The following is a 27,020-nucleotide window of genomic DNA, read 5'->3' as shown; positions in this document are numbered from 1 at the left end:
TCTAGGTTAAAATTGTGATTGCTTTTCCCCAGATATGTATTTGAATAATTAAATAGGCAATCCTGTGCAAAGCTCTCTATGTCACATTCTGGACGCTGTTGATACATCATAAATGCAATCTGACACAGTCTTCCTAGACTCTAATAGAATCTTAATATTTTCCTGTAACTGGTTTACAGCCAAAGAGTTTTCAAGAAATAATTATAATTGGAAAAGATTGTCTGATGGCAACTGAGTTGATTGACTGGCCTCTCTGGCGGGTATCAAGAGGTTATTAGCTCAAAGTGAAGTAAATAAAATGGATTAAAAGATGTCATTTAAAGCAACAGTATTATGCACAACACTAGGTGTGGGTCATTAAGCATTTCCATCATTCTGTACACATATATGTGCCTAGGCCCACACTTGCTTATCAGTGCTGACTCTCTTCTCTATTACAGAGGGAGGCCCCCTTATTGTACAGAATGATGATCCTAAATCATGAAATTTTGGCTGCAACCATTTTTGTAGAAATGATGTTTGTTTTCTCATTTTTAGCTCAACTGTTTTCGGAGAAAACCCGAGGTTTTGTCATAGCCAGCTCGGCGTCCGCCATCCGGCGTGATAAAACCTTTACATTGGCTCTCAAATCAAAGTGTTACCACCTACAACTTTGAAACTTCATATGTAGATGCACCTTGATAAGTTCTACACGCCACACCCATTTCTGAGTCACTAGGTCAAAGGTCAAGGTTACTTTGACCTAAATTTTTTTTTTTTTTATTATGACGACCTTTCATTTATTCAAAACTGCACCCGCAGCCGATCTTTGCCACCCGTTATGCGGTGCTCTTGTTTCAGCAATAGAATATTATATTCCTTAAATTGTGTTTACTCAACTCTTCTTTAGTTGGCTGTTCAATTTTGCTCAAACTTCCACAGCGTTAAATGCCCTTAATGTCTATACAATAAAAAAGGATTTCTTTTTGCTGCAAACAGTTTTAGCAGATAGTGTTTTGAAGGCTTTTTTCCACTAAAGAATACATATGGTTTTGCCACATCAGTCTATGGCACAACAGTGTCTGTAAAACCTCCACTTTAAGTACACAAAGGACACTGCACTAAATGAATAGTAATATACATTTATTGGGTGTGTGGCAGTGTGGCATTATGAGCTATGTAAAAATATAAATATAAACCATTTCCCCCCATTACTAAGAAATAGATTGAATTTTTTTTTTGACTTTTTTTAGTGGAGTACAGCTGTTAGTTACATTAGACTAAATCATTTTGTATCCATCCGTTGTTACATTTAGTGCAATGGAACCACGGGTTAAAACAGCCCTTTGAATAGTTTGAAAGCTGATTCTCCCAACATTGGATATGGAGGGATATTGATGTTAGTAAGTATTCACTCCCACCTTAAACAAGTAAACACTACCTTAACTGACAAAAACAATTCTATACTGGAGGAAAAATTACCTTAACAAATGCCATCAAGTTCGACAAACCCCCAGATTAGCAGGACAGTAAAACACCCCTGAATGAGGAAAAATAGAGCCTACAGAAAGGCTTAAAACAACAGCACTACTGAGGACAAAAATGTAAATAGGCATACAACCACTATGTCAGAGACCTGGTCACCAGTGACAAAATCCCAAGAAACTGATTTCTTTCATCAACAGCAAAAGATGCAATAGTTCCTGGGTCCAAATCCTTAAAAACAAGTGTCAGCCATATTGAACCAAAGACCAAAGCTGAGCTCATAAATGCACATTTCAGCAGTGTCTTTACTGAAGAAGACCTATCCAACACCCCATGGACACAGATAAAAACCCAACAGTAGAACTCTTCCGCAACACCTAAAAAATAAACCCCAAAAGGCACAAGGACCATAAAACTGCCGCCAAGATTTCAGAAGGAGCTTGCAAGTTAATTGGCTCTGCACTGTATCTAGTTTAGTAAATTGCCTCTGCACTGTTTCTAGTGTCTCAAGCCTTCTGCAAAGTCGATTACCTGAAAACAAGCTATGGTCACTCCAATCTTCCATTAAGGGCATGTGCACAACTCTTACGCACTACAGACTGATATCCCTGACCTCAGTATGTTGCAAGACCACGAAGCATATCATCCACAGATTATTTAACACATGGACAACCACTGGAAGTCAGCATGGTTTTAGAGAAAGACGTTCCTTTGAATGTCAGCTTGTACTTACTATACAAGACATTGCCTCAAGCTTTGCCTATGGTGACCAGATTGATGCTGTGCTACTTGATTTTAGCAAAGCCTTTGACAAGGTACCTTACAAGCAACTCTGCATCAAGTTGAATAAGAGTTTCTTCACCAACAGAAGCCAGGAAGTCTATGTCAAAGAAATCACCTCATCGCCTGCCCCAGTCACAATTGGCGTCCCCCAAGGCTCTGCCCTATGTCCCCAAGTCTTTTTAATGTATATATATATATATCATGCATCGAAGAGTACCCTCCGCCACACAACTCTTTTCAGATGACAGTCTACTGTATCAAAAGATCAGAACTACTTAAGATACAGACATCGTGCAATAATTATACGATTTGACTAAAAAAACTGGAACAGTGGGAGACAGACTGGCAGATTCAATCGAAACCCTCCAAACCATCAATTTCTCCAAACAAACGGCATCTAATCATGAGGACCTTCGACCTTCATGGCCACCAACTCCAAGGTGTCACAATTGGAAAGTACCAAGGGGTCACACCGCACGAACACCTGCTTTGAAATAGCCATGTTGATGAGGGTCTCTAAAAAGGTCAACAACTCCATTGCCTTCCTGAGACAAAACACTGCCCGACTGATTTGAAGGACCAATGCTACAAGGCTCTAGTTTGTCCAATCTTGGAATACGCATAGTCAGCATGGGATCAATATAATGTGGTAAATGCATACCAGCCAGATTCAGTACAGTGCAGAGCTGCCAGATTTGTCAAGGGCGACTACAGCACAACAAGCAGCAAAAGTCAAATCATCGCCTCGAGCGAGAAATGTATGCTTCCTCGTCCATTTCTGCCGAAAAGACCTTTGCAGATACTCTCTCTTTCCGGCAGTCTCCACAACCAAGTCCTTGGACAGCTTCAAGGTATTTCTGGTCACTCTGCATTAGATGATAAGAACAGTTTTTATTTTACTTTATCCTTCACTGTGTATTTTCGTTACCTCACACGACCTTGTATAAGTCACAGTGCGTCGATGCTCCAGAGGAACCTTCACTTTATGGGAAGAAGAGGAAGTTGGCAGAATAATATTAGTAATACTAGTAATAAAGTTATGGAACATTGCTTGAATCCTGAGGAAGCTTTGCAACATGGAGACTCTTAAGATATTGATACAGTTGATCAAAGCAGTTAACTGGAAGCCATTTAAAGACGATTTGCATGGTGCACATCGCCAAAGAATGTACAAAACTATATATTTAAAAATTATCTAACAAATAACACTGTTATAGCTCTGCGAATCCTTTTGACACTTATCTGTGGCTAGTGGTGAGCAAAACTCAAACTGATTAAAATATCTGCGAACATTCATGCTACAAAAAAGACTTGTTGGACTTGATTTTTTTGTAATTCCAAATATAATGCATTTGCAAAACACCAATATTATACTGTGATTGTAATAAACATAATATATTATATGGTTTCATTTGTAAAGATATGTCTTCATGCATGTCTTTAACATATGCATGACTAGTATTTTGCATGTCTGTGTAGCCTGTATGTACTTATAAATGTGTACTCATACATGAAGGCGTCTACATTTGTAATATAGATCGGAGGTCAAACACTTCAATCACAATTAAACCAATTAATAAAAAAAATAACTTTCTCATGATAACGAATTGTTGCTCAAAGGAGGCTTTGACTGCATACATATTTGTCGTGCTACATCGGCTACAAATAACGCATATCTTATTTCCTTATTCTTAATTGTTTCTTTTAATAATGATATCTTATTTTAATTACCTAACACACGTTTCACAATATTATCTAACTGAAATGGTTAAAATTTGACACAATTATTGTTTGTCTTGGTTGAAATTTAACTGAGACTTGTGGTGATTTTTGTTGTTTGAGCCATGACATTTGAATTAATAGCATGGCAATGTAAACAGTGAATAATGGGAAATAAATTGATAGAGCAAATTTGACATTTTGAAACTAAACACTAGCAGGAGTAGTGAACATTAACTTGCATTTTCCTGCAGTTCCTTTGGTATATTTCATGTTTCAAACCTAATTTAATTGGATCAATTCATTTTTAAATTTAATCTAGCTGCTACTCGTGCTCATTGTTGTTTTTGAAATTAATTAATGTTAACTCTTGTTAGATGTGTTCATTATGCCCTCAGCAATAACTGTTATTTTATGAACGTCATATACTACAGCTAATCAGGCGATTTAATTGAGCCTGATACTGCTTTCAAATAGATCGATATGGGATGGAATTAGATCCGTTTTACTCCACATGGACCATTATTGTTCAATTAATAGAGCGACTATGGATTATTTGCTACAATAATTGCCTGTATGAATATGCTGATGACGGATATAGCAAGAACGTGTTTCCACACCAATTAAGTGACAGCGTCTTCCTGGATCATACGTACATGTAAAGCATGTCGATTGTGATTACAGGCTCAAGCAACTGCATTGTCTGATTATATATAATAATGGCACGAATTTAAATAATAAATTGAAGATGATTTAACTTCATCCTAATTACTTCTAAGCATGGTCCTTATTAATCCGCGTCGTATGATGAATATTAATGTTAAATTCTGTGATCTATTTCAGGTGGTGAGTCGAGTGGCAGTACAGTCAGGGTTTGACCTTGACCTTGGCTACCGGCTACTGGCAGTTTGCGCTGCTAACAGGGACAAATTTACTCCGAAATCCTCAGGTAAATATCGGCAGTAGCCTGAAGTGTGATGACGCAAAACAAGGATTTAGGTTTTGCATTTGTCTTGCCGAAATAAGAATAATGTAAGGATTTCCATCACATGCAATTATGCCAAAAAGGCAATAACACCAATTAATTTTAAAAATGTTATTTTTCAGTCCGGATTTTCGCATCTGTTACTTATGTCAATACTCTCAGCATTTAGCAGTTACGATATATATTAAACTCATTTATATACAAAACATACTTCTCAGGTTCTCAAATATGCAGGAATTAATTGTCCTAAAATGTCCTATATAAGGCAAGTACCAAACAATATACAGGCAAAAACACTTGATAAACAACAATAAATAAACCTGGGGTCTTCGCCATGGAGTGATTTATGCAAAGCCAATAAAACAAGGATGAACAATTAAACTAAAAACATTTTAATTCTTTGAAACTGTTCCCAAAATAAGTCTGCCATATCTCGTATTAAAAGTTGAACAATCAATTCCTACAAGCGCCCTTTGCTGTCTGCAGAACTGATTTCGAGCTCATTTCTATTATGAGGTTTGTCGCTCCTCAATATTGACATTTCTCCATAAATCGCGTCATCCAATGCTTCTTTATGCGATGCGAACCTTAATTAGATGAACAGCATTATTTTATTGTCGTGAGGTTGGAATTGAGAAAACACGGTGGACAATCCTCTTTCCAGCAAATGGTTGACAAAATAGTAGGAGGTGAGATTAAAATAAATATAGGCTTAACATTAAAATATATAGAGAGATGCTTCTTTTTTATTGCCACTATTTTGCGACACATTGATTAACAGTTATATGTCTTAAGAGTAAAAAATCCAATTATATTTATTAATGGAGTAGAGATACGTTTACAGTTTACAGCTAGTTAAAATATAAATAAATATGTCAATTGAACTTATTATAGAGTTTAAACAAACATTAGCCGATCAGATTTTTATTCAGTGTATTTGTGTTATTATTTTGTTTGTTTGTGTTTCGAAATAAACAAAGCGTTGATGGCGCGAACGTTTCAATGCAGAGAGAATGACTCTATGTGTACCGGAGGAAGAAACTCGATTTAGCCGCTGATCATCGTATCCAAATCATAATGGACAGCTTAGGACAGTAGCATCCACACGCCCTGATATTGCTATTGGGAACAAATCAAAATCAAATACAGCTTTCGATGCTATGTACTATTGGTAAATATTGATTATGTGTTAGAAACGATGTCTCCGTATGGAGAAGCGGCTCATAAATCATCAAGAGTCCATTTAGAGAGGCTTAATGTAGGCCAAACTCTCTTTGTAAGTAAAATGTTAATGATATTTGTCATTGATCTACGGGAAAAGACGTATCAGACTCAGCGATAATTCTCAGGCAGCTTGGGATGAAAACAGCAACACATGAAGGCACGGAATGGATGGTAAAATAATAGTTTTGATAAGAAACCCGTTTCTGGGAAACAGACCTGTTGTAGGAAGACAATTTCAGAATCGAAATAATATGATGAAAGAACATCGATAAAACTTTGATAAAAAAAAATTTTAAATTAATTTAATAACTTACTTTTATCATGATGAAGAAATGACTTTTATCCCATCATCAGACGTGCATTGTCGAAATAAACCACTGTGGAATAATTTTTCCTCTATTTCAGCAGTGCTGAAATAAAGCTGTCACGCGCGGCGAAGAATGTTCATATTACTCGGAATCAACTAAAAAGTAATCATTTTTAGTAAAATCGAATCAGATTCAACAAAACAAACAATTTGATACCAAGATGTAAATATTTTTAACACAAAGTGCAACTCAAAAAGCAAATAAACATTATTTACAAATATTAAGTGCGCGTAATCGTGACGTCATTATTAACACGTCATACGACACAATGCAAGTTGTTTCACGCTAAAGATGCAGTTGTTTAGTGTCTTTTTTTCAATATTTCTTAAAAATCGGGGACGAAGAGGTATGATAAACAGAAAAACAGGTTAGTTACTGATCTTTTTGTAATGTATGAGGCTCGACACGATTTAAATTATGAAACAATGTTTGCTTAAAATATCTTTGGGATTTTCGGTCTAGTTCGATTTTCCTATTCTATTTTTAAAGAAATAATTTACGACTAAGAAAATTGATGGGATAAATCGAATACTAGGTCGGTGCCGAATAAAGCAAAGTTTATCTTGCTCGGCACGAAAATCTGAACCACTCGCCGAGGCTCGTGGTTCAGATTTTCTAAGCCTCGCAAAATAAACTTTGCTTTATTCGGCACCGACCTAGTATTCTCTATATTTGCATCTTTTGACGATTTTAAAACCTTAAAATTATAAAGCGTTGCAACGCGAAACGATTGAATAATTTGGAGAGTTCTGTTTTTTTTTCGTTAAATTTTGTGAAACTACGAAGATTGCTTATATAATGTATGAAATGCGTCGCGGATGTGTACTCGGCGGAATAGCTCAGTAGGCTAAAGCGTTTTTACTTCAGGTCTCTGGCAGTACTCCAGGGGTCACTGGTTCGAAACCTGCTCCGGGCAATGTTCTTTTCCTTTTTTAATTTTATTCTTGATGTTTTACTGAAGCTTTTACGATCCAATGTTTACATTTATCAATATAAAGCATTTAATGAATAAGTTAAAAAAATGTCAAAATCTGTGAAAAGGCCCCTTTAAATTCGGTAAACTGCAAAATGTAACCACGGAACTGTAGAGCTCCATCTTAACGACAAGTATAGCATTTCAGAAAGAAACAAGATATGTGTTTGTCAGAAACACTATGTCCCCTTATGCGCAGCTTTGAAGCTATATATTTGACCTTTGACCTTGAAGGATGACCTTGACCTTCACCTTTCACCACTCAAAATGTGCAGCTCTATGAGATACACATGCATGCCAAATATGAAGTTGCTATCTTCAATATTGCAAAAGTTATGGCAAAATGTTAAAGTTTGAGCAAACAAACACACAAACCAACCAACCAACAAACAGACAGGGCAAAAACAATTATGTTCCCCACTATAGTGGTGGGGGGCATAAAAAGAAACAACGAGAACGTGTGTCCCCATCGGGGCTTAAAACAGTGATCTTTGAGATTAAAAGGCCACCACTTAAGCCATTCGGCCGCCTTGGCGGTTGTACCAGATCGGTTATTATACATATAAGTGATCCTCGTGTTGTAACAAAACGAAAACAGCAGATTCATCTCAAATTATTCAAACGCTCCCCGTTTTATATAATTTTCAAACAATGATAATACATAGATAAAGCTTTATTTTCAGGATGAGTCTCGGTCATTAGTGGAATTTCGCTTCTTGATTTAAAGTGTTCTTTTATTTTATGAATCTGAAGCAATAATCTGCAATTGTCTTTTCACTAAAATTTGAAAAAGTCCCTTGAGACTCTTCGATGGTAAATACAAACTATTCAAGTCCAGCGGCGACGAAGGTGTGAAATGTTTGCTGGTTTTACGAGAATATGTATTTATGATGAATGATTAAATGGGGGTTGCCACATTTAATACGTCGATGTATTTGTAATATCGATCAAATTGCATCAATTAGATTAAAATAAGTGTTGACTAACGGTTACTGAATCACACACTCGGACTTGCGTAATAAGCTTTGACGTAAATGATACAGAATACATAAAACAGCCATTCTACACTAAGAGACTTTTCTAACGCAACACTTTTAAAAACTTGAATATCTCAGTAATTAGTTAAGATTTGTGTTTAAAATTTCAAATGTAATCATTTGACTATATTCTGTGCACGATTACGACACAATCATTCATCCGTGACAATCAGGCGCTTTTGCACATGGGGAAGATGTGGTTTCATCTTTTTGCACGTGAAAATGGTGAAACGCGATATGATTCAAATTGATTTAAATTTCTTCAACCTATGTGGGTTGATACACCAGGAAAACTTAAAATTATTTTAAAAATCAATATGTCTCGTATAAAAATTCAGGAGCGCAACAGCGTAATCGGCATGTTGCAGGCTGCCTTACCCACTTGCTGAAGCATCCAATATTCACGGATGAATGATTTCATCGTTTGCTTGTACATATTGTAGTAAAAAAATGATCACACGTACAATTTTAATACAAAATATTTTACTTATAACTGAGATATTTAAGTTTAAAAAAATGCTGCGTTCGAAAAGTCATCAAGTGTAGTACAGCGCGCTATATAATTACAATATCAATTTCATCATTCTATGTGTTTTTTACACCAGGAAAACTTAACATTTATTAGAAAAAAGCAATATGGCTCGTATGAACGCAATGTTACAAGCCGGTTGGTCATTAAGAGGTGTAAGTTAACGCGTTTTACTTTTCACATTATTATTTTACGATGTACGATTTGAGAATTTTACTTTTTCAAAGATTTGTTTTTAATTTGTTATGTTTGATATTTTAGTGTTGATCAAATTCAATTGAATTTACTTGGATTATTAGATATGTATTGAATTAGTCTGAGTCCAAATTTCAACAAAATCCGTTCAAAAATAAGGGAGCTATATTGATTTGAATACGTGTTTCGTTAGAAAAGTCTCCACGTGTATAAAGAAAACGCTTCTTAAACAAATGCTCATTTTCTTTGCAAAAACAGGTTGTTCTGAGCGAAGCAAAATTTAAGCAAGTTTTAACGTAAATGTTAAAATTCATTTATATACACTGACCATCTTTCCTAATTGTTCACTAGAAAAATAAACGCATACAAACAGACATGTCTGTCAGCTCAATACATGAAATGCGCTATTGTTTTAACTTACCCAGGTTGTAAAGGTACAGAAACATACAATATCAGAACCGAGTATGACCAAGATTTCGGTTGCAGTAAAAGCCTGGGTAGAAAATATTTATAGAAACGATGAACACTTGGATCGAGCTTTGGGTAGTGACTGTGGTGGTCCCTTTTTTACTGACAAGATTCCACGAATCCGCGCGAGCTGGTTGGGTTATTTTAGTCGCCAATTCGGCAAAATATGTTAACTAAAATTGTTGGTTTCAGATAAAAAGCAAGATCAGAAGACATGTTTATTATATATACATCACAAATCTGCCTGGATTAGTTTGGTTACTTAGGTTCTCAAGTTAGCAACCGATGGCCTTGGTCCTCTTATTTATATTGCTCGCTAAAATGCATGCAAGAAACATGGTCATATACAACAGATATTTACTTTCTGGGCTCTGCCACTAGTGAACATTAATTATGTTCGCAACTCGGGGACTACTCCGGAAATTATAATAGTAAGATCTTGCATACAAATCAAACAACATCATCAGTATCTTCGCAACCCTTGCTTTCTCGTGTATGCGGTAAAATGTGCGGATGGTGTGTGTAATATTGACATGAAATACAAGGGACTTGTTCACAGATTTTGATGTATTTTGAAGAAAGACTTCGCATATGTAATAACTGAAACTCGACATTATAATGAAGAGAAATGACAGTTGCACTCTCCGGGATTCAAAACCGGGTTACAGTGATCAAAAGGCAATCGCCATAGAACCATTTAGCCATTCCAATATGCACTTATGGAAAAGTATTTCCTTTATTCAATTGTTTTCAGTAACTTAACAAAAACAACAGAAACGGTCCAAATTATTAAGGCGTTATATTTTATTTTTTTCAAAATTTTAACGGATAAATACCACCTCACTTTTTTACGTTTGAACTCTTTTTGGCTGAAGTACAATCTAAAGAAACAAATCTATTAAAAGTTTGATCATTTATCTTTTATTGAAATAAACCATTTAAAGCGGCCTTTTCACGTTTTGGTAAAATTGACATATTTTTTTTTGAGATTTGCAAATTGTAGTTGTAGTAATAATATTTGTGAGGTAACAGTAATACTGAACATTTACCAAGCTCTAAAATATCCATTATATGCATCTTTTGACGATTTAAAAGCCTGAAAAGTATTAAGCGTTGCAACGCAAAACGATTAAATAAGAGTTCTGTTGTTGTCGTTACATTTCGGGATACTACGAGGATTGCTTATACAGTATAAAGTATATAATACATCACTCGTATAAGCACGGATGGCCGATCGGTCTAAGCGATTGACATTGAGGATTTACAAACCTAAAACATATAAAGCGTTGCAATGCGAAACGATTAAATAATTTGGAGAGAATTGTTGTTTTCGTTATATTTTGTGATACTACGAGGATTGCTTATATAAAGAATAAAATACATCACTCGTTGTATAAGCACGGATAGCCGACAGGTCTAAGCGATAGACTTTTACTCCAAGGGTCAGTGGTTCGGGCCTAGTTGAGGATAACTTTTTTATTTCTTTAATTTTATTGTTGGTTTTTTGTTTTACTGGAGCTTTTTTAGATCCAGTGTTTACATTTATCACTATAAAGCATTTAATGACAAACTTCAATGCATGCCAAAATCTGTGAAAAGGTCACTTTACTCATAGTTATGAGTAAATTTATTATTCTCTATTCTCAAAATACTATTAAAATCTCATCATCTTTATAACCCATATCATCATCATTATCATTATCAAACAAATAATAAACCAAAGACAAAATAGGAGTGAGTGCTTGTATTTGACAGGACTTTCAACATATAAATGCAAAAAACAATTCTTCTGACGCCCGTATGTGTTGTATGTGCAATGGATATAGACCTCAACGGCACCGCTCAATTGATGAGCCTCGAGACGACTGGAAACAGTGTTACATCTTTGGTCAGGTGTATAAAGAACTGAAACGATACTATTTAAATGCTGTAGGGCATGTAATTATGAATTCTTCACATGCACATGTGTGTCATGTGAAAAAATGCAAATTTATTCATAACAATTAGACGTCATGTATATATCTCAAATAAAGAGTTACTGTTTGAATAAACTGATCCCGGCCGATGCCCAAAGTGCACACAGGAAGCCCACAATGCCCATCAATCACGCTAACTTGCTTAAATATTATAAATTAACAACTGTGAAACATTAATTTGTTCAAAGAAGCTGCTAATATCTGCAAGATTCATCCATCACCACCAATCAAGAGAAGTTTACATGACTTCACGTACACCCCATACAATAATCAGTAGTAATAAAACGATTCAGGTAAAACCGCGAGCGGGATACGCAACCCTACTGCCTTTTTTGTTTTCTTATTTTTTCTTTTAATGGCAGGGGGACGTATGAGGACCCATGGCTTGAGACCGGTGTCTAGGTGCCTTCATCACCTCCCGAAACCTCTAATTTTAGAGAAATCTACAAATAAGCAGCTATTATTATACTGTAAACATTAAGTATTATTTAGTAAAAAATGTAATTAAAACATTATTAATTTCATTGCGCAAATTAACATAACAAACAAACATCAAAAGCATCCCGCACACACCCCGGACATCAACATAAAAACAAACAAATCACTCAAACCATAAAATCCATAAAGCACCTAAAAAGAATGTTGATAAATCATAAGTATTCCGAGAAATATATAAATGCATATGACGAACAGCTATATTAAACCGACTTCAACATCTAACCAGTCACACCAAAATGAAAATATTAAGTAATCGTACAATAAGAATGTCTTTAAAATTAAACGTTCATTACGAAAGACAACAAAAAATAATAACACTGAAATTTAAACATACCAATATTTCAATAAATATGCTGGAGGTACTATCTCCAGGAAGTGAGAGTCTCGAAAAACATGACACCCATAACTTAAAAAACCTCATTCAAACACAATATTAAGTAAAAAATGAGTCAAAATAATCAAGAAAACTTAGCTGCTTCAGACTTAAATGAAAATACACCCATCGTCTTTCCCAGTAAAGGAATCGGTTTGTGTTCAGATCCCATCTCACATGGACTAAAAACCGAACTGAAAATATACTAAATATAGACTTTATAATTGCAAAATTATAAACATAAAAGCAATGTAACCAATTATTTAACCATACATATGTTCATTAAGGGCGGGCGGGCGGGGTTATCACCCTTTCGTTTTCTTGCTCCATAACTTTGCCTGTCAAAAACAACCCTCGAATGGCGTCTCACTAGATGTGCAAATCATATATACCCCAAAACGAAAAACTCGTGCGCTTTCGCGCTAAAACATGCACACAAAACCCGTGCATTATACGCGCTAAACCATTACCATAATCTCTCTTCTAAATAACACGTATTAAACCATACTATACCGTATTTATCAAACCGAGAATAATTTCATTTAAACTGCATGTGTTTACCCTCAAATACTGGTGAAACAAAAAACCCACACCGAAATATCCAATATCAGTCTTAAAGTGAATTGTACATAATGTCGGGGGGGGGGGGGGGTAAAAAAATGAAAGTATGCATTGTGTTCAAAACGGAAATAAAACACACCCCTGACGAAGAAAAAAATATGAAACAAAAATATGCGTTCATTTTTTATAACCATGCGACGCTTTTCATCGATAGTTAAGCGAAGATGTTAATTACCGACAAAGGGTTTTTCTACATTGCACATTAAAAAGCTTCCTTGGTGTTATACTTTCGAGTTAGTTTAGAAGTCGCGGTTCGATCCAGAGGGCATGCACCTTTTTAGCTCATTTGATCACAAAGTGCTCATGAAAAACTTTTGTGATACCGTGTTGTCCGTGCTTGCGTTTAGGCTAAAATGTTTTCCTTGCATGTACATGTATATAGGAAAACTTCAAAACTCTCTGAAATCTCAGGACAGTCTTTGACCATAATCACAATATTAACGTTGTACATGTAAGATTTAGCCCAATTTTCAGGATACTACACGTCAAACATAAAACTGAGCAATCAGCGATTTTCTTCCCATTTGGGTACCAGTCAAATTGGGAAAAATTAGCGCAAAAATCGGGAAAATTCGCGTTGGGAAGTCTTCAGATTGGGCAATTGGTGTATTTTACTTGTCGCTAACAAATACTGTAAATTGATTTCTAAGTGTTGTCAATATTACATTTTCTGCATACAGTAGGGAAATAAACTACATGTTGCGTTAATTTTGTTTAATCTTCCATTGGGATTTTATGGACAGCGATTGGGAAAGACACTTTCTGAATGACGCACAAAGAATAAAAATATTTGTTTTACTGTCTTATTTCTTTGGATGAAAGTCTGATTTACAGCGATGAACACTGTGTTACATTACACAGTACTATTTACATTGCATACGGTATATTCTATATAGTGTAATTGTATATTTAGAACCAAACTATTATAATTTTAAATCTGCATGAAATCGTTGACACTAAATCCAAAAACTATCAAAATAAACGAATACATGTTTTGTCCGAGTATGTTTGGGTAAGCAACAAATGTATCGATGTGTTGATGTGTATACTTTTTCTAACTGGATGTTATGCATGGTCAGCAATGTTGTTGTTGTTTTTCGTTCTGGAACCGGATAACCTACCAGCTCGGTTACGCTAAACACGAAACATGTAAACGGTCAATTGTCGATCTTTGAACAGGTTCCTAAGAAACAAATCATTGTCATTGTGTCATTGGACATCGTTTATTACTAATGAAGGGAAATGCTTATGATCTTGTACTTGCCAGTCATTTTTTAAATGCCCACACTTATATACTTATTTTTTTTATATAATTACGTCCTGACCATGCATGTTCATTCCTGGCAACGCTTTAATTGAATATTTTGGATTGAATACAATAAGCTATTTTTCCTTTGACATTGTAAGCATTACAAAGCATTATATGGGCGAACAAAATATCTTTTTTTCAATAATGTGTGTTCGTTTCCAATAAGGTCATATCAAATTATATCCCGCTTACTTGATGTAAGCTCTATTTTATTCAAGGGAAGCAACCCAAATGCAGATCTACAAACGTGATATATAACCACCGACAATAAATCGGGAATTGTTTCTTAATGTCTGTAAAAGTTTACATTGAGCGATTGAGCGACATGATCGAGTTAACGACAAAGATTTAATGCGCAACATCGAGATGTTATATAACGTGAAGCTTTATGTATCATATTCCCATTCTTATGGTTCCCAATCGCAACGTGTTTAGGAGTAACCGGTATCAAATATTGAAAGTCGCGAGTCATGCATCAACCTGCGCTATCCGATGTACATGTGACGAGCTGTTAGCATTGGCCCTTTGTGTGCATCTAGCGATTTCTGCTGTATATGTGAGCCAAATTGTCGCGTAACAGTGATGTAACGCTTCGAACCTCTGACCCTGCAGCACTTTTTAAAATTAAAACTATAATATAACGACCAATAAAACTTCAATAGAAAAGATGTTTGGTAATGATCTCAACATTTGACCACGGAGCGTATTCTCATTTAGAGTCCGTGATTTGACGTAATCATTGCGTTGCACGGACTCTTGATGACTCAATATACGCTCCGTGCTGCGTTGCAAAAACGCTCCGCGATTACCGTAGACATATGATAATCTTCTAACACGTCGGTTGGACACTGCGTCATCGCGACTCGCTGTGGTATTTTAAAGCTCCACCTGCTTTAACTAGTTACCTAGAGTGATCTTTGTGGTGAGACATGAACACGACCACTAAATGACCACAGATTGGACGCCTAGGGGTAATACGCTTTCACTGAGAGCGACAATAACACAAAATCTATTGTTACTTTTCGCTCTATCGCCGCTTGATAATATTGAAGACCCAAGGTCGACTTACAGACCATGAATGATCGCGAGCTACGTTTCTTCAGCACGCGATGTCAGTTATTAAAAGGGCGAATGAATGCCATGCATACGTAGGGATCTTGGTGAGTGACAAATCTGACTTCCTTACGTAATGCGTGTGCGACCAATGTGTTATATCATTAAACTAGTAATTATAATATTTGTTAATGTTTATGCTATTGCAACGAAGCGCCTTAAAAGGGGGTTCTGAATCGAACCGTGAGCTTTTTAGCATTTTCGAGTGTCGACGGTCTTTCAAAGACTAACATCCCCGTTACAACACGACATCAACGCGGATAAACCCGAAATTAACACAGTACCCACACGGACTTTCCCGTCAGAGCTACGGAGTATTACGGACCAACATGGCAGAGACACATTAAGTCCCGGTTAAACCGGCATCTACACGGACCATCTCGGACCCAAACGACAACGACACGGACCAATCACGATCTACCCCGGACCGAAAAAACTCTTAAAAGTTTTTGCGATTCCATCATTATGCAATCGGGCCTCGTAAGTGTTGACTCGTTTTTCGCATACATAACTAGACCCATTACTTCCTTGTCGATGTTCCCTCAGCTCCCATAGTGTTGTTGAACACTTTAGCATCACCGGCTGACACATTGCTGCATACTTCCGCAAAAATAAACTTGTAGTCGGTGTCGACCAAGGTCATGAGGATTAAGGAATGATAACCTTTTTAGTTTTAGTACAAAGAGCCCCCACGCCGAACACTACATATGGAGATGTGCTCACCGTCCCAGGCAACAACACAGTTGTGTAGCCGCCATCGATCGCCGAACTGCTTGGCGATGCTTTTCAACTCACCTGGAGTTTCAGGACAGGGAATTAGTTCCTCAGCAAGTTCTTCGAGTATCGCATCACACACCTGACGGATGATCTTGGATGTGTTATTGTGTGCGACGCGGAATCCATACATCCCCTGATGCTAGGTACCGCAATGCTATTGCCAACTTAATGCCAGGTTTCAGAGGCGTCCTGTATAAATATATAGTTTGACCTCTTTGGCTGGATTGTGTTCAATGCGTGCACGGTTCTCTTGGTATATCCGATAGTCCATGCGCAGGAAAAAAATCTTCGCGTCTTCTTTCTACAGTATGTTTATCAGCCGTGTGTATAAATCCAGTTCTGGTCGTCTGGCGAACCATTTTCTGATTATTCTTTTCACAGGTGTAGATACATTTTTGGCGACGTTTCTATTTCTCTGACGTTGCTTCGCTTTAGCAATCATGATACAGTTTTCAACCTTCGTGTTTTGCAGTAGAAGCTTCATCAGCATCAGCTTGTCCTCGGTCGACATCTCATCGCCCATGTTGCATCGTCGGTAACAACAGAAAAAAAGTGAAGCGATTTTCTAATTGCCCATTTTAAAATGAACATCCGCCATAGTCCGTGTTATGTGGTGTTTCTCCATTAGTTCACCGTGTTTAAACCGTGAAATTGCTTGTTAGCACCCTGCCTTTCCGGCATCGATCGTGTATTCGCAGCGTTTTTATCGTCTATGTCCATGTTGGCACCATCTTCGTTCTTGATAGCTGCTTGCTGATCCGTGATGGTAGCGATCATGTCAAACTGTACCGGCGTATTCCTTGTAACCTCTGCGAAGGATCCGGCGGCAAACGTACAGCTGCCGTCGTGGTCCTTGATGGTCCGGGACCTGAAATGTGTTCCCGGACAGACAGGGACGCACACGGGCAACCAAGGCATAGAAACGGCTGTCGCGGGACCCTATACGGCTGTCCCCGGACCAACCACGGCACCTACATTTACTATCTAGGATGCTGTCATCTTCCCGGTTTATCACAGATCAACTAAGCAGTTTTTGAACTTCTCAAATCAGCCGTGTTGGCCTTTCGGATCTCTAAGGAAATGACGGAGCTACACGGCGGCCACACGGTTTACTTGCTGGATCGGGCCGGATTTGAACTGTGTTGATCCGGCATCTGTATGGGACTGGGGCTTAAACGCACACGTTACCGAAATCAACTTGCTGTCGATTATTAAATGCAATCAGCTTTGTCCAGCAGTAACTCGAGCCTTGTTGGCATTTATTGTGACTTGTGGTTCTGTTTTGTTGCTGGGGACAATTAATATTGATCAGCGTGTCTCGTGGAAATCCTGAAGCAGTCAACAACACCGCTAGTATAATTAATCGATTTAGATTTCTCTGTTTAACCAATTTGCGCTTCCTGTGAGGACGTCTATTCACATTAAATCGTCCCGATGCTTGTTTAACTTAAATACGCCACCTCTTAAATGTTAGCAGAGCTTTATGGTTCTATCAGCTTGTCAAGTTCTAACTGCGTTTAATAATAAATTTGATTTGCCTATGAGTACTAACATGAATTCGAGCAGTATTGTAACCGCTCTTTGTTGCGGATTAAATAAAGTCATCTACGGTATACATTAGTAAATAACAGTCAATATATAAACACTTCACCTCGGTTGCGATATTCAAGTAAACGTTAAATAGCGTGTATAGCCTTTCTTTCGCTAGTCTCTTAGCTGTCCATCAAACACCGTAAATTGTATCGTCTGCTACTCGGATTATCTGCGCTTTAAACACACACCGATTCACAGAGAGCGATATTTTAATTACGCTCATGTCCGGGCCACTGTTGGCGAAATGAATATTCATTATCAGTGCTCTCTATTGTGTCGGCTGTGTATCAACTGATCATTTGTAAACGGTTATAACGCTTAGTGGCAAAAGACATGTTGTGATCTCTGCTAGAATCTTTATATGCGAATAAATTTAGCAAATTAATTACCGCTAATTGGCGTTGTTGATACCCAGCTGACATATTGGAAAGTGACTTGTAAAACCATGCTAGAAGAGGTAAGTGCTGCAATAACAGTTGACTTTGCAAGTGTAAACAATTCAATATTGATGTTTATCAGGCTTAATCTACGGATCATTGATAAAGGCACGGGTATAATTTACTGGTGTTTGCTGTCGGCAATCGAGCATCCTCAGTGGCGGGAGGTTTAAATATTTGTCGGGACAACAGAAACACTTACGCGTTACATGCTATCATACAATATATTAGTTGTGATAGAAAATGTATCGTATTTAATACCATGCACAAAGTAACTTACCATTTATATATTGGAAGTTATGTATATACCTTGAGACAACATTATTTATACAATAGTATCGTTTAATTTTTAGCTCACCTGAGCACCATGTGCTAACGGTGAGCTTAAGTGATCGCATTTTTTCCGTCGTGCGGCGTCAACATTTGCCTTGTTAACACTCTAGATGCCACAATTATTTTCCAATCTTCATGAAATTTGGTCACAAGATTTGTTCCCATGATATCTTGGACAAGTTCGAAAATGGTTCCTGTTGGTTGAAAAACATGGTCGCCATTGGGCGGATCATTTTTCCTTATATGGCATAAGTAAAACATTGTTATCACTAAGGAGTCCACATTTATTGTTCGATCTTCATGAAACTTAGTCAGAAGATTTGTCCAAATGATATATTGGACGAGTTCGAAAATGGTTCCGTTTAGTTGAAAAACCTGGCAGCCAGGGGGGGGGGGGGGGCGGGACATTATTCCTTATACGGCTTTATTAAAAAAATAAACACTCTCATTGTCAAATTTATAATTCAATCTTCATAAACTTAGTCAGACCATTTGTTGTAACGATATCTTGGATGAGTAAGAAAATGGTTCTGGTATGTTGAATAAACATAGCCGCCAGGGGGTCGTGGCATTTTTTCTTATATGACTATAGTAAAACCTTGTTAACCCTAAAGAGGCTACATTATTCCTTATACGGCTTTATTAAAAAAAAATAAACACTCTCATTGTCAAATTTATTATTCAATCTTCATAAACTTAGTCAGACCATTTGTTGTAACGATATCTTGGATGAGGAAGAAAATGGTTCTGGTATGTTGAATAAACATAGCCGCCAGGGGGTCCTGGCATTTTTTCTTATATGACTATAGTAAAACCTTGTTAACCCTAAAGAGGCTACATTTATTTCCGATCTTTATGACACTTGTTCAGAATATTTGCCCCAATTATATCTTGGACGAGTTTGAAAATGGTTCAGGTTGGTTGAAAAACATGGCCGCCAGGGGGCTGGGCATCTTTCCTAATAAGGATTTTGTAAAAACTTTTTAACACTCTTAAAGTTACATTCTTGTAACTTGGTCAGATCATTTGTTTTATTAAATAATATATTGGATGAGTTCGAAAATAGTTCCAGTCTTTTGAAAAACCTAGCCGCCATGGGATGTGGAAATTATCTTGTTATAGCTATAGTTAAACCTTGTTAGCACTCTTAAAGTTACATTTATAGTTCACTCTTCATGAAACTTGGTCAGAACAAGTTCTGTTGATATCTTGGGCTGCACATAAAGGGTAAGTTCATGTCCAGCTCAGGTGAGCGACTTTGGGTCGTTCAGGCCCTCTTGTTAATGCTAGTTGCAATAAGATGTATAATGGCTGCCTATTATTATATGCTTCTATTTAAGTATCTGTGATCGAACTAAATAGATTACATATCGTCGTCGTACAGAAAGAAAAGAAATAATATAAGCATATACACGTTAACTTGATATGCCGCTGGGCCATTTAGTACAACTTCTTGTCATATGAAACTTTCTAGGGCACTTTAACTTTCATTCAAAATCATTGAAGTAGGGATAAAGATTGTCGGGCACACGTTCTAATCAGGCGTATTTAATTATGCAGTGTACAAGATCGAATTTTGCGTTATTAGATATCCGTTATCAGATATTCAATTGAATTTTTTTTAATAAAAAAAATAGACACAACACGTAATCGAACGGTTTGTACAAGAGAAAGTGTGTTTGTCTTATTGCGAGGTATCAATTATTTCCTCACATATATTGCTGTTATAAATGAGTGCATGGACAATCAAACTGATAAAGCCGTTCTTTCCAATTTTATCAATTGCATATTATAAAGTTACTCTGCTCTTGTATAGAGTGCTTAATTTGATTGTGTGTTTCTTTTCATGATAGAAATTTACAAGGAAGCTCAGAAAATTTACTCGCTCTACTGGTATGTTTCCCCGTAAAATATTGTTGCGGAATTCGAATGGTCCGACCTACCGTTCTAGGCGAACAAGCTTTTACCGCTTCATCGTTTCGTTTAGTTTAACTACCGCTTACTATACCATTTTGACCATGTGTCATCCATGCAAATCAAACTACCGGATACTAAGCTTTCACCTTTTCCACTTTCGGACGATGATCAGTTGGTTTGTCCAACTTGTCCAGGACCCCAACCGGCTGTATATTTGTTTATCAAACACGACGTTTTCCTTTCACGTTGAATAGAAGTCCATTCTGTTGTGATCCAGATTTTTTCAATCTTGTATTGCAAGAACGTCTTCTGTCTTTGTTTGTTACAGTATATCTCGCTAGTCAAACAACCATATTTAGTGTTTATACGATACATTGTATGTTCAATGTAATTCACAATGTTTATTTTGATGGTGCGTTCATATCCAAGGATCGATATGAAACCCTCGTGTAAATTTCAGAATAACTTCTATTTTTAGTGCGTATCTGTATTTTCATTATCTTTATTTTAAATAGGTTATTTAACATATGTGTATTTTAATATTGTTAGCGGAAACTATAAACATGTAAAAGAGATGATATAATCGTCGGTGTAACTTCACACGCATTGGGTATATGTTAAATTGCTGTGATAACTGACGGAGGCATCGCAACATTAATTAATTTAATGGGAACACCAGCATTAGACCACACGTGCTGCATTTACTGCTTTACTATTGTTTAAGAGACAAACTGCAAATAATATAATAAATGAAAGACAGGTTAAGTGACAGTTGAGCGTGCTAAACGGCGTGTAGTTATGCGTATAAAAGATCCTTGACTGTCCTTTTACGGTAATTACGTAAAATCCATAAGATAAGACATCACATTCAAACTCATACGTTAAAACATCCCATTGAAACAATGTAATTTGACAAAGGTCTTAAGAGCATGTACTTGTACCAAAGAGACTGATGATTAAATGTTAGTTTGATTAAAATATGAATGCTAATTTCTTATTCGATCACCAATTTGGTATCGTCACTTCGCAACAGCAAAAGAAGTGGTATCGCTACCAGTGATTTGACAGTGCCACACACACACCCAACAACAACCTTTACTTAAAGGAATATTCAAACGTAAGGACACTTATCTGCGGCGAAACAAGTAGTGTAATTAATGGATGTCCATATTGATATTAAGTTATTATGCCCTTTCAATTTAAATTGAGTAGGGTAGTGCCCTTGAGTAATGACGCTGCAACAGAGCAAAAAAAAGTGATGGGCTCAAAGAGTTTTCCATTTATTTAGTCAGTGCGCTACAGCAAGAACTAAATATGTAATCAAATGAAATCATTGTATCCACTTACTTCAATAAAGAATATACCCCAAAGCTTTTTTGCAAACAATTTAGTGATGTAATCCATAGGTTTCCGTGCTTGATTTCAAATTCTAGGTCTAAACCAAGTAAGTTTAGTAAGATGTTAACGGACGACTTATGGCCCAGTGATCAGGGAAAAAATGTAAAGCGCCTCTGAACGCACATCATCTCGAGTATGAAAAGGGTGCTTTATAAATGTGGTATACATTTTTTTAGTTCAGCGGATGACAGTGACGCAACCAAACGCATGTGACGTTATTAGGTTTTAGCCTTACTATACATGCAATCTTTGCGCAAAGCAAAAGCAAGTGCTGGTATGAGAGGATGGGGGTAAAACCTTCCCGCATCCGTACCCTCCTTACTGCTTGAATTGAACTCGTCGTTCTTAATTTAAATCGTTCAATATTTTTATGCCCCCCTTCGAAGAAGAGGGGGTATATTGCTTTGCACATGTCGGTCTGTCGGTCGGTCCGTCCACCAGGTGGTTTCCGGATGATTACTCAAGAACGCTTGGGCCTAGAATCATGAAACTTCATAGGTACATTGATCACGACTCGCAGATGACCCCTATTGATTTTGAGGTCACTAGGTCAAAGGTCAAGGTCACGGTGACCCGAAATAGTAAAATGGTTTCCGGATGATAATTCAAGAACGCTTATTCCTAGGATCATGAAACTTGATAGGTAGATTGATCATAACTCGCAGATGACCCCTATTGATTTTCAGGTCACTAGGTCAAAGGTCAAGGTCACAGTGACCCGAAATAGTAAAATGGTTTCCGGATGATAACTCAAGAACGCTTAGGCCTAGGGTCATGAAACTTCATAGGTAGATTGATCATAACTCGCAGATGACCCCTATTGATTTTCAGGTCACTAGGTCAAAGGTCAAGGTCACAGTGACCCGAAAACGTAAAATGATTTCCGGATGATAACTCAAGAACGCTTATGCCTAGGATCCTGAAACTTCGTAGTTAGATTGATAATGGCTGGCAGATGACCCCTATTGATTTTCAGGTCACTAGGTCAAAGGTCAAGGTCACGGTGACCCGAAATAGTAAAATGGTTTCCGGATGATAACTCAAGAACGCTTATGCCTAGGATCATGAAACTTCATAGGTACATTGATCATGACTTGCAGATGACCCCTATTGATTTTCAGGTCACTAGGTCAAAGGTCAAGGTCAAGGTAACCCGAAATAGTAAAATTGTTTCCGGATGATAACTCAAGAACGCTTATGCCTAGGATCACGAAACTTGATAGGTGGATTGATCATGACTTGCAATTGACCCCTATTGATTTTCAGGTCACTATATCAAAGGTCAAGGTCACGGTGACCTGAAATAGTATAATGGTTTCCGGATGATAACTCAAGAACGCTAATGGCTACGATCATGAAACTTCATAGGTACATTGATCATGACTTGCAGATGACCCCTATTGATTTTGAGGTCACTAGGTCAAAGGTCAAGGTCATGGTGACCCGAAATAGTGAAATGGTTTCCGGATGATAACTCAAGAACGCTTATGCCTAGGATCATGAAACTTCATAGGTACATTGATCATGACTCGCAGATGACCCCTATCGATTTTGAGGTCACTAGTTTCAGGAAAGGCATGCTCCAGAAAAACAATTGAAAAACAACTAGGTGAAAACTTAAACCATTAACATGGAAATTTGAAAAAAAACACTAGGAAATTAAATAGGAATTTCGACTGACGCTAGGCGATTTAAACACATTTTTTCGTTCCTTCCAACTCAATTTTAAAACAATACAGATGCTTTAATTTAAATTTTAAAATATCTTAACCGTAATCCAAACTTAGAAAACAGACAGTTCATTAAAATTGCTGCTAACTGTTAAATGAATCGTGCTTTGATTGCTAAGCAATTACCACTCTAAGAAAATTATTTCATAACCGAACAAGTTTTCCAATAAAAAAAACCTCAATAAATGTTGAAATATGAGCAGATGTCAGTCAGCAATGAGAGAAAAGAAATTAAAGTAGGAATATCTCAATGATTACGTTTATACCACCGGTTGCAAAAATATCTACAAATATATTTGGAAACATTTTTACTTTTCCACTCAGCAAAAGTATCACTGAGGTCGAAGTTATATCCTGGTAATTTTGTCACTATTTCAGTATATTCAGTCAGGAGAGGTAAAATCCTTTACTACTTTATGATCACAATTCAACATCATAGATACATTTATCTTTACATTGAAGGTCTCTTTAAAAGTAAACCGTACAAATGACGATCACAACATTCATTCGATTCCTTTAAATGATCAGGTATTCCAAGCTAGTGCAAATTCTTACACTTAAACTCGCAACAACGAATGGTTGCAAGTCTTACGATGTCAAACCGAGAATCTGAAATGTTACGATCGCATTTTGTACGTGCGTTCCTTTCGCCGCTATAAATTGCTGACCTTATATAGTAACAACGTCTATTAAATTGTTTCCTATCGTTTGGCTAAGGTATCATTAATAGAACAGCACTTAAAATGTGTAATACATATTTTTTATCTAGTACATCAACAGTTTACTATTTAACATTGATAACAAACACAAAATTACTGTTGGAAGAAAAGTAGAAGAAATTTTGGGATATTCACAATTTGTGACAAAAGTCTGTAGAAAACAGAGCTTTTTTACTATATCTTTTTTTATTCAAAATCGCTATATATAAAACCATTTAAATCAAGAACCAGAACATACGACACTGTCAGGTCAAAACCAATAGATGTAATAATTTGGTATTTCTCTAAAGCCTGGCCTTTAGATTTAGAGCATTACAAATTATAGGATCGCAGGTTCGATCCTCGGCCCGCCACAGAAGGTGTATGGAGATAGGTCATTAGATTATTTCCAAAGCAACTCTTTCCTACTTCTGCTTCGGTGTCTTGCGAAGGAGTGTGCACTGAGTGTAGTTTACCCATGACATGTACGAATAGGTTGAATGTGCCCGACGGGATATGATTGAAATACGGTTGACTACGGTGAACAAACCAAACACAATCATACGTTCCGACACTGTGTCACAGAAAAACGATGGGGCGGTAACAATTGGTGTCCTTAGGCAATGGCTTGCAGAAAAAAGTGTTGCATGTACGTATGTGCATTTTTTTTCGTGCGATCACTGCAATGCTGTGAAACTAATGATGCTATCAATTAATATCCGTACATAGTATGCCATCGCAAAAACAGGTAAAGTAATAATTACCTCCACTAATGATCCTGTATCAAAGCAAACAAAATAATGTGATACATTGATATACATTTTGATAAAACTAATAACATACCCCGAATAATGTTGCCAAGCATTGGGATTTTGAGTACTAAACAAAATAATGTTCATGGATGTTGCGACGTTTGGGCAGACCCGAATGAAACGACGTCAGTGTATGCCTGAACGTATGGGAAAAGTTGGTATCATCTCAAAGGTAGCGCTAGAAATCCGTTTTAAATATATTGTTTTATTTATTGAAAAAGACAAGTGAAGAACATTTTGTACATTTGTTGCAGTCGAACAAACGCATTGACAGTCCAATGAACACTAGTTGTTTGTTACCAGGAAAATGAGCTTTTACAGAAAGCAAGTTACTGAATGTTCGCTGCTTATTAGAGCAACGTTGTTACGTTTTTAGTACATGTATGTTAAGTTGTATGTTAAACAATTGACCCAACATCCCCCATTACAAAAATAACATCATTATTAATCACACAGCGAAATTGGGGGTTATGTGTACGTTTTTTACAAACTTTGTGTTGTATTTTTATGTTAACGCATTTAGAATGATTTTAAATGGAGCCGAAACTGTTGAATTGTCCTTGCTTACATGGTTGCATTTGGCGATATACCTCGTATTCATAAACGACAAAGTGAAAGGTAATTTGATAACAAGAATGTGCTTTAAACACCCGTGGAGTAAACTTCGATTGATGAAACATGACGTTAGATCGAGATCGCGCTGCGCTGAACATGCGGTCTTATTGCCCATGACATTGCTCATGTGGTAATCGTACACCGCTATTTGATGTATATTGATAACATTTTAAACATCATAATCTTGATTTTACACAAATCATGATAAAGCCTTTTCCTTTGTGAAAGTTAACAGCGCTGAATAAGAAGATCAAATTATCCAAACTTGAAAGCTTAAATGTGCAACGTCTTTTGTTAAGAAATTAAGCTCGGTTTATTTGCAAACGATTTGTAAGATCACAAGAGTTTAAGCAAATTTCTATTTTATTAAATAATTTATAATAATCAATGTATGTGTGGTTTAACAATACATTCAAGCAGCATTCTGTTATTATATAAGCATTGAATGGTGTTGCCCGAAGAAGGTCCGTACGTGTTTCTCATTATACTTGTTTATGACACTATATAACATTCTATCTTGTATTACATGTGTTATCCACATAGATTATTTGAGGTCTCAACATATTTCTCACAATCTTCGGTAAAAACAAGCCTATTTGATTAGTATCAATCATGACGTAATGTGTTGGGGGTAGACGCGGACGATATTGGTAGTTTCGCTTCATTTCACGCGTTGCACTTGGTTTACATGAGGAAAAGTCATACTAGCCGTACTAAGAAACTGCATACTTGGGGATTGAGTAAGCGGAGGTCTTGTGATGTGGTCAAACCCCGATCTTTTGTATTTCCCGATGTACATGGACACACCTTCACAATTTTATTAAGCGACGATTTGTTCAATATGTTACATAAAATGAACAAAAAAATACAACAAATGCGGTCGTACAAAATATAAACTAACACAAGGAAACATGCATGCTTGCGTCAAGGAGAATACTTGTAAAATGCGCTTATGACAGCCCAACATAGCTGCCGCAAAGGTCATTTGTTGTTAGCTATTGGTATGCCCGTCGAAGCCTGTGTGCTTCCTACTGTCGGATTTTGTCCGGATTTGAACTTTATCATACATGTGGCA

At 36.8% G+C, this 27,020-nt stretch overlaps 1 protein-coding gene and 1 long non-coding RNA gene across 8 annotated transcripts in view; one reads left to right on the top strand and one right to left on the bottom strand.

Moving 5' to 3' along the window:
• Positions 1-27,020, top strand: part of LOC127866055 (zinc finger MIZ domain-containing protein 1-like) — a 217,832-nt gene that overhangs the window by 103,538 nt on the left and 87,274 nt on the right. For 6 of the 7 annotated variants that reach the window (XM_052406365.1, XM_052406366.1, XM_052406360.1 and 3 more), the window contains one exon: positions 4,810-4,915. In XM_052406365.1, coding sequence (XP_052262325.1) covers positions 4,810-4,915 — 106 coding nt within the window. Of the gene's footprint in view, positions 1-4,809; positions 4,916-18,257; positions 18,463-27,020 lie in introns of those variants that run through there. The other variant, XM_052406369.1, reaches the window with a different exon arrangement.
• LOC127866086 (uncharacterized) lies at positions 11,475-18,651 on the bottom strand. Its single transcript, XR_008042849.1, has 2 exons — positions 18,395-18,651; positions 11,475-11,650 (listed from the first exon to the last, which is right to left on the bottom strand). It is a non-coding gene; the product is annotated as an uncharacterized LOC127866086 (long non-coding RNA).

Source organism: Dreissena polymorpha, chromosome 2 (assembly GCF_020536995.1).
Source record: "Dreissena polymorpha isolate Duluth1 chromosome 2, UMN_Dpol_1.0, whole genome shotgun sequence".
In the NCBI taxonomy this organism is placed as follows: domain Eukaryota; kingdom Metazoa; phylum Mollusca; class Bivalvia; order Myida; family Dreissenidae; genus Dreissena; species Dreissena polymorpha.
Note: the sequence above shows the minus strand (reverse complement) of the source record. Positions and strands in the feature narration are given on the sequence as shown.